Below are 9,345 nucleotides of genomic sequence, written 5' to 3' on the forward strand. Positions count from 1 at the left end.
CAAGAAGAGTCTTTTGATCACTTGATAGGACTAGTCCTCTTTACTGGCACTACAGTGGGAAACTCAATACAAATTCAGACTCAAGGCTTCATACTCAAGTCAGTCTTCTCATACCAGGCATTAAAGACACCAAATATCAATATTGTACCACTGAATCGAACACAATAAAAAGACTCTTCAACACTTGTCAGTTATAATTAGAAGTGTGCGCCAAGAGCCTTAAGCAGTGGAGAAGGGATGATAGGGAGCACTCCTATCCTCATTCTAAATATATTTGAATATAGGACGAATGACTCAGAAGGTCAAAGTATTCACCTTAACTCATAGACTTTAGTGCAATTCGAATCGAATAATTGACAAGTCTTCCCACTCAACAAACACTTCTCATGTAAGGCTTTGAAGACATAGGAACCTCAAGGATGAAGACCCTTCATCATATAGTAAAGCAAAAGAATCTTCTTCAGCAACTTGTCAGTTACCATGAGAATTGTGCGCCAAGAGCCTTAAGTAGTAGAGAAGGAAAGAGAGGGAGAATTTGTATCCTCATTCTGAATATCTTTGGATATGGGACGAATGACCCAGTTTTTCAAATTATTTATCTCTAATCATAGACTTTAGTGCAATTTAATTCGAATAACTGTCAAGTCTTCTTCAAAAGCTCATCACACTACAATAATGCACACTCATCATACCTTGTATCTTTGGACCAAACACACTTTCTATTTGATATCCATACATTATGTGGGTTAATCACCTCATGGTTAAACACCCATCTCTGAACCAATACCCTTCATGCATTGCCCTGTGGAGCATGTGCTCTGACAAACTTCATGAGTTTCCTTGTGGAGCCTATGCTATGGAAAACGTCATGAATTTTCCTGTGGAGCGTGTGTTATGGAAAACCTTCATGCATTACCCTGTGGAGCATGTGCTTTGGAAAACCTCATGTATTTCCCTGTGGAGCTTGTGCTCTGGAAAACCTTCATGCATTGCCCTATGGTGCATGTGTTATAGAAACCTTCATGCATTGCCCTGTGCAACCTGTGTTATGGCAACCTTCATGAATTTCCCTGTGGAGCTTGTGCTTTGGAAAACTTTCATGCATTTCCCCTTGTAGCATGTGCTCTGAAACCTTCATGTAATTCCCTGTGGAGCCTGTGCTATGGAAAAGTTTCATGCATTGCCCTGTAGAGCCCTGTGCTATGGAAACCCTTTTTGTAGGTCTCCATCTTTGGATCTAGGCAAAATCCTACATTTCTACATTAGCCATATTCTTTGATTCAGACATATCTACCCTATGGATCCAACAACACACTTCTGGTCCAAGCAATACTTTTCATTTCACAACACCTTTTCTATACAAGCAATTCTCTCTTTTATTTTATTTTCAATAAAATCTTTCTCTTCTTTTATCATAAAAACCTTTTACAAAATAACTCTTCTTTTCATAAAAGAACTTTTATAATCCATTCATTAGCAGTCAGACTAAAAGCTTGGAGCATCCGAACTAGGATTATCTCAGCTAACGTCTACAGACTTCTAGGATATGATTATAATTGTTCCATAAAAACAACCCATTCATTCTGTATTTTCTACCACGAACTACAGAGCTCTGATTTCCTTATTGCACTATGAGGATACGTAGGCATGAGGGTTCAAATCCTTGGCGAGAACACTAATTATTAAACCATTTTTTCCCATTTGCAAGTAACCTTTAGATAATAACACACATCCATGCAAAGAACAATCAAAATGGTTCCCGTTGAGTATAATCGATGTTAGGGGTGCTAATGCCTTCCCCTTGTATAACTGATATCCTTACCCTTTTCTCCTTCCCATGGGTTTTATCGATATTTTACCTTTCCTTTTGGAATAAATAAAGTCCGGTGGTGACTATGTTGTATCTTCTAGCGTGTGATATGCTCAAGTATTTTTCGTGGTGCGACACATATAATCAAAATGAACAATATCAGTAATTGTGAGACCTAAGTTAGCAAGGGAGTCTCCACAAGTATTTCCTTCTCTGTAAATATGGGAAACAACAAAACATATTCTAGTAGTGAGATTGAAACAATTGACCCATCTATTGCAGATCTGCCAAGGCACTTTATAGGGAGGCTTGAAAGCCCAAACCACTGCAACAAAGTCGGATTCCAACCAAAAATTAAGCTAACCCTTCTCATAGGCGAACTCAATGGCTGATATAGCTCCCAAAATTTCGGTAATGAAAGAGTTTGAAACATATAAAAATTGAGAAAAATCTCCAAGAAAACAACCCATGTGATCTCTAAAACTACCCCCACAAGCCAAAATCCCCTAATTGTTAAAAGAAGCTCTATTACAATTAACTTTAATCCATCACCAAGGGGGAAACTTCCAAATAACTTCAACTATTTTTGGTGCTTTAGGCGGCCAAATAATGATCTTAAAACTTTTCAAGACAATAAATCTTGAATGTCGAGAGGAGAAGCCAACTTAGCGTTATTACCCGAGACTAAAGTAGCCACAAGAATAAAGTTAATAGAGACAACTAAAGGAATGACCTTATCCTTGAATCTCATGTTGTTTCAAGCCTGCCAACCCACGTTGAAAATATGAATGATAACTACATGCACCACCATTTCACATTGAGCAGACCTGGAGGAATGAAAACAGTCTCAAACATCGATCCAATTTCGAATTTTTCAATGACTGTTCATACTAGAAGACAACCAATCCCAAAGCTTCGAAACATAATTGTTGTCGCGGCGGGAAAAATCATAGAGTCACCACCAAAAAATTTCAGTATGTTGAAATTTCCAAACTTCCACCTCAAAATTCATCATGATACAATCTTCAAATGGTAAAGTGTTGAACATTAAAGTAGTTCCTCTTGATCTAACCTTTCCAAAAAGTCCAATTTCATCCATTTTGGATAAGAATTGTTAGGGCTGCGCATGGCTTGAACATGATATCATCATTTGGCAAAGATCAAACTTCGAGCTTCCATATACATTTGCCTTGCATTCCAAGTTGGTTTCAGACTTTCTCACACTCAATTGTGGATCAAAAGGCATGATTTCATGGGCATGTACATGCCTATGCACCCATGCATCACTCATTTCCAATTTTAGAAAGTCATTTAGAAGGTGCAAATATCACATGATCCAGCTATAAATAGAGCTCCATATGCTCAGAATTTAACACACATTTGCACCAGCTTTGATCCTAAACCCCTAACCCTTCCATTTGAGAGGATAAACCTGAGAATTTCCTTTGGAAATTGAGTTGAATTCTCACTGTTTTGAGATTCAAACCTCTAGGGATCCAAGACCTTTTGTGCATTCTAATCTACTCCTGCAAGTATCCTGAGTAAGATCAAGCACAAGCAAAAGCAAGAACAGTTGAATCCAGACCTACATTGAAGGTATTTTCCAGAAAATTTCATCTCTTCGATTCTCTCTTAATTCCACTCAATTCTCTTGGATCTTTGATTGTCTGAAGTCCTACCAATATAGGCAAGAAGATTGAGTTGCTTAGAGGTCAAATCGAAGCAACTCAGTTGACACACCTCAAAATTCAACTCCTCATATCTTTCTATATATGCGGAGTTAGTTAAAATTGAGGTCAGATTCGTGCTCTACGCCATTTTTTCTTTCAGATCATGTCCTCTTTTTTCATTTTCTTGACGGTGATGAGTGAAACAGTCCGGCCAGGGTCACCGGAGAAGATGGTTGGCCTTTGGACACCGGTGATGTGTTGGCATGGTTCAGAGCCACTGATCCTTTTCAAATTATTTTAATCTCGTGCGTTGCTTTTAAATACCAAGCCTATGCCGCGTTGACTCAAGTCCACCATGGAACGTGCGTTGGTGGCCACTTGATCTGCCACCTCAATTAATGAGGGAGATCAAGTGGTCCACGTTTTTTCTGATTATTTGAATTTCATTTTAATTACTTTATTTTCATTAATTCATATTAATTTTAATATTGATCCAAAAAATATGAGAGTTTCACCAAAAAATTTCAAATAATTTCCTCTTTCATATTTTGAATTAAAATTATTTTTTGGATCATTATTAATATTTTTCATGATTTAATTGAATTTGCATTCGTTTTTAATTGTTTAAAAATACTGAAATTTTTTCTCCAAGGTCCTTTGACCTTGTTTGACCTATGATAAATCTCATGGCCATTTATTTGGTGTTTTGATGAGGTTTTAGGAATTTGACAAACCATATTTAATTTAAATGTATTATTTTAGTATTTTTAATTTGAATAAATGCCAAATAATTTTGTTGACCAATTGTGATGACTTGTTTGAGTTTGACTCTTGTTGTTGGACATTGGTCAAGGTTGATTTGACTTTGTCAAGTTAATATCATTAGATTTAGGGGATTGATGGAATGTACATTCCATCTCCCAAAATGAATGGATGATATTAATTTGATAAAAGTCCTCCTTTGATCAATTTGAGTTTTCATCTATTCCCCTCCCTCTTCATCTCATTCCCCTTCTTTATGCATTCATCTCATTTGGCCTATGATATCTCAAAGTCCTAAAACTAGTTGGTTAAAATATTGACATGAGTATGGATGAGATTAGGCCACACCTTTTGCATATTCTTTTTTGTGTGTGGTATGTTTAATGAGCATAGTCCATAATACTATGTCTCTAACATGCATTAACACCAAAATTCTATTTCCCGACCTCAAATAGTTATGACTTCTACATAAGTCCAATTACGATTGCTTAACATAGCGCTAAATTTGTGACATAAAAGGCATGGCATTCTAGTTAGCGAGATTGTAAGTCTCCCATCTTTCATGGTATTATATGGAAACTTGGCCTTTTTTCCTTCCTTTGGAAGATGTCTTGGCTGAAGGATCCATGCTTGTGATAAGTGGGTTGAGTGTTCTCCAAAGAATGTCTAGACAATAAAAAGCAAAAGCAAAACAATACTAACTTCTAACCTATTAACAACTAACTTTTGATTTCAAGCCATTTACTTTAATGTCATTTAATTCTAGCTTTTATAGATTTTCCATTGCTCATATCATTCTAATTGTTTATGTTAATGCAATTTTCACTTTGTCCACTTGGACCATATTGTGTGATATATCTTGTTTGTGTATACCTTGTTTGTGTGGTCTTTGACCATTAATGTACATAATAACAACAAAAACCCTAAAAAACTTTTGTGTGGACTGTTGGCTTGATCTTGGACAAATGGACTTAGAATTTAGGAAACATTCCTATGCTAAAGGACTTGGCCAATGCCAACTTATTGAGAAACCAAGTGCTTGTAATTTGAAACTTTATCTGATACATCATCCAAGATCCCTCTGAGTTCATATGCAACATGATCATTGTGTGGCTGTCATTTTGAACCTGTGACTTGTGGAATTCATCTGTTACATGGGTTATTTTTGAAGAAGATCATGGAATGGCTAAAGCTTGGATGTGACTATCTTTATTTGATGCCTTTGCTCTTCAAGATAATATAATTGTGCATTTGTGTGTTGCTTGATTCTAAAAGTCCAAGAGAATTCTGGGTTTCTATTGACATTCTTGTCTAGTGGATTGCTACCCATTTGGTCAGACCTTTTTAACTCTCAACTTTTAATTTTGTGCATAGGATTAGTCTCTTCATCTTCTCCCCATTTCTTTAATTTCAAAATCTCTCCCTCCCTTTTCAAAATCTTCTTTAATTGAACTTATTTTATTCTAAACTTTGACCACTTTGCAAAAAGATAGAAACTTTGTCCTTATGCCATTGTATTTTCAAACTTCTTTTCTTAAATCAAACTTGTAAATAAACTTAACTATACTTGACTTAAACTTTCAAAAAGTAAAAAAGAACTAACTCATCCAAACCATTTTTAAGCCTTTGTGCCTTTCAAACTTATTTTTTGTTAAAAGCAATGTATCCACTTTGAAATTTGTATCACGGACTATGAGGTTTTGATCCCTCATTATTATGTTGGTACGTAGGCACAAGTCTGAAGGTCTTGTCAAACACAAAAATATAATTAATGAATTCTTTTCTCACCCCCTCATTCTATTTGTTTGTAAACATCATTTTGTACTAAATACATATACACACAAAAAGGACTCCCTAGGAGTACCTAGGACACTTTGGGTGCTAACACCTTCCTTCTGTGTAACCAACCCGCTTACCTGTAATCTCTGACATTTTATTAGTTTTGATTTGAAAACTTCTTACTTTTTGGGTTTTGTTCGTACTTTTTCCCTTTTCCCTTGGAAACAATAAAAGCGCAGTGTCGACTCTTGTTATTTGATCTCTAGCTTATCCATAGCTTGATGATCATGAATTTACCGCTACAGCTAGTTACTACCGGAGGTTTATCAAATGCTTTTCGAAGTTGGAAATGCATTTGATTCAGTTGACTCGAAAAGGCCAAACTTATATATGGAGTGTTCAGTGTGAAGAGAGTTTTTAAGAACTCAAGAAGAAGCTGACATATGCTCCAGTTTTGATTTTGCCAAATTCAAATAAATCCTTTGTTATGTATTGTGATGCTTCTTCTTCTTTTACTATTCATCAGATGGTCTTACCAACAAAGTAACATATAACAAATTCTAAAACTTTATTTTACATATGCTTAATAAAAGATTTTTATAATAGTTATTTATATGGTGTGTTTTTGTCCATGTTATCCCTTATTTAAATTTAAAGTAACCAATCGTTAGTTGATCCAGTAGTGATTGACCCTGAACTTGACAAGGAAGACCGCGGTTCGATCCCCCGCAACTGTAATCAGAAGGGGACTGGAATCACTTGATGCCAAAACTAACCATGTGTTAATTTGTTAAATTAAACTTCTAAATAAATTTGTTAATTAGCACTCCTCTGTTTCATAAAAAGTATTTTATTTTTAATTTTTCATATCTCAAAATAAATATCTCTTTAAAATACCAATATAATATTTATTATTTTTTTATTATACCCTTATTTATTAACTTTCACTATTTTCAACTAAACTACTAATTAAAATTAATAAGAGTATTTTAGTAAATAATATTAATTTTATCATTAAAATTAGACTTAATTGTACTTTTGATCCACCCATTTTCTATTTTTTAAATTTTAATCTCCTCATTTTAATATTCGAGATTTTTATCTTTTTTAGGTCGTTCATTCGATTTTAATCCCTTTTTAATTTGGGTCTAAAATGACATGGTACATGTATTGATGACTTGACAACCCGCTTTTATTTCCGTGTCATATTAATTACTCTCTGTCCCAAAATAATTGTGGCATCTTATAAAATTATTTGTTCTAATATAAGTGTTGCTTTTAATTTCTAATGCAATTCTAATGTTTATGTTTCAATTATGACATTTAATTAATACTCTCAAATTATTATTATCTCACTCTCCATATTATTCTCTTTTATTTATTATATTTTCTTAATTTGTATGAAACGATCAACAATGCCAAATATTTTAAAACGGAGGGAGTAAATAATAACATGACACAAAGTTGCAATTAGTATTAATTAAATTTAAATAATTAAAATATTTAACATACAACTTCTATGTCATACATAAAATATTATAAAATATAATAAATAGTCATATTAAAAGTAATAAACATTAATTTCCTTCAAAAGTATAACAAATTATATATTTTTTTTTAATAAAGAGAAGAATTTTATTGAAAGATATCATAGTAAAGTCATTAGTTATTGTGTTTTGTTTTTTTATTATTAAAATTGTTGAAAATTGAAATACTAATGAATTCTCGTGTCAATGCAAAACATGCTTTTTCCATAATCATATTAAAAAGAAGACCATGGTTTTCTTGACCCACTTCAAAGACCAAGGTTTTCTTGACCACTGTTTGGGTGCTGAGAAAAACCACAAAAGTATTCGGTAAATTCATTCATAAAAATGTTTATAAGAAAAGAAAATTGGAAATGGCTATCTCCTTTTTCAATGCAAGTTTTAACCAATACTTAAAAATCATAAACAATTCTCACTTTCACCAACATCACTCAAGTTCTAAATTTGTTCTATAACATTTGAGACAAGAATAAGAAAAAGTAAATACATCTCTCTTATTGTCGATTATTTTAATTGGGCAAACTTTATAGATATTTTATTTAATTAATCGGAAATTTCTTCTACCTCTACATAGCATTAAGTCATTTTGGACCACAATGGACCACCTATGAAAGAAAACATTGAATTTTTTTTTAAATGTTAGGAAGCATTAGAAACTCAACAACTATCTAATTCATGAAAAAATTTATCAATAAACTTTGAATCTAACCCTTCACATAAAAGACCATAACATATGAAAAATCCAAAACAAAGCCCTTACACATATAAATTACAAAATTACTATTAATTTTCTTCATCTATAGGTCGACACTTTTCTCCCATCAAGATATTCTTCTTCCAAAGAGCTTCTTCTTCATCATCATCTTTGTTTCCTTCCTCCAATTCTTCAACCTCTATTTTTCTCCAATATAGCATCTTCATCTTCATCCTTGAAAGTGTTCTCCTATTAATTTTCCTTTTTAGCTTAGAAATCAACTTGTTTTTGTTGCTCGAAGACGCCGTCGTTGCTTCTTCCTCCTTGTAGAGATTCTTCATGTTCTTAGTACCACATAGAAAAGTGATGATGGAAAATATAGAGAAAATAGAAAGAACAAGAAAGAGAATAGTTGTGTAAGACATTGATGAATATGGAAGAAGATTGTGAAGATTGGAAACAAGAAGAGGGCTTGGCATGTTGAGAAGAAATTAAATTAATAAGGGAGAGTTATTTACACGCTACAAAAACTAGTTGTACTAAATGTGAGTCTTGTAGGTTAACTCCTATTTAAGGTAAAATAAATTGATTTTAACTTTTAATAAATCAAAAATTGCTTTTGGTTTGTTTAACATAATGCTTTTTTTTATAAAAAAAATATTTATTGAAAGTTTAAATTATTAGATTAAAGAATATTAAAATATTTCAAATGATTTATAAGAAGAGTTACTAAAATAACTTGTTATTTTAAACGGTTTTTAGAGTCTTAGTTTTTAAAAATTGTAACAAATCCAATAAAAACTATTAATTAGTTTATAAAAATTGTCATATTTTGTCAGATTTTATGATTTTATTTAATTAAATACATTTAAGGAATCTAAAAAAATAAATTATAGATACATTGAATATTAATGTATTTAAAAAAATTATACTATTAATGTGAGTATTTTAGAAAAAATTGAATCTTACACCTCAAACATTTTTAACTTTTTGTTCAATTAATTCAACCGAATTGAGTTATCTCTTTTATCTTTAAATAATGAATGTCTTTGGAATATATATTATATATATATATATATATAT

General features: G+C 32.6%; 1 protein-coding gene across 1 annotated transcript; it reads right to left on the reverse strand.

Annotated features, from left to right (window-relative positions):
• Nucleotides 1-8,237: 8,237 nt before the first annotated feature.
• Nucleotides 8,238-8,803, reverse strand: LOC127121168 (uncharacterized). Its single transcript, XM_051051750.1, has one exon. It carries the CDS (start codon nt 8,739-8,741, stop codon nt 8,352-8,354), a length of 390 nt encoding a protein of 129 aa, XP_050907707.1. The 5' UTR covers nt 8,742-8,803; the 3' UTR covers nt 8,238-8,351.
• Between the last annotated feature and the right edge of the window lie 542 nt (nt 8,804-9,345).

This window comes from Lathyrus oleraceus, chromosome 2 (assembly GCF_024323335.1).
Source record: "Lathyrus oleraceus cultivar Zhongwan6 chromosome 2, CAAS_Psat_ZW6_1.0, whole genome shotgun sequence".
Lineage (NCBI taxonomy): Eukaryota > Viridiplantae > Streptophyta > Magnoliopsida > Fabales > Fabaceae > Lathyrus > Lathyrus oleraceus.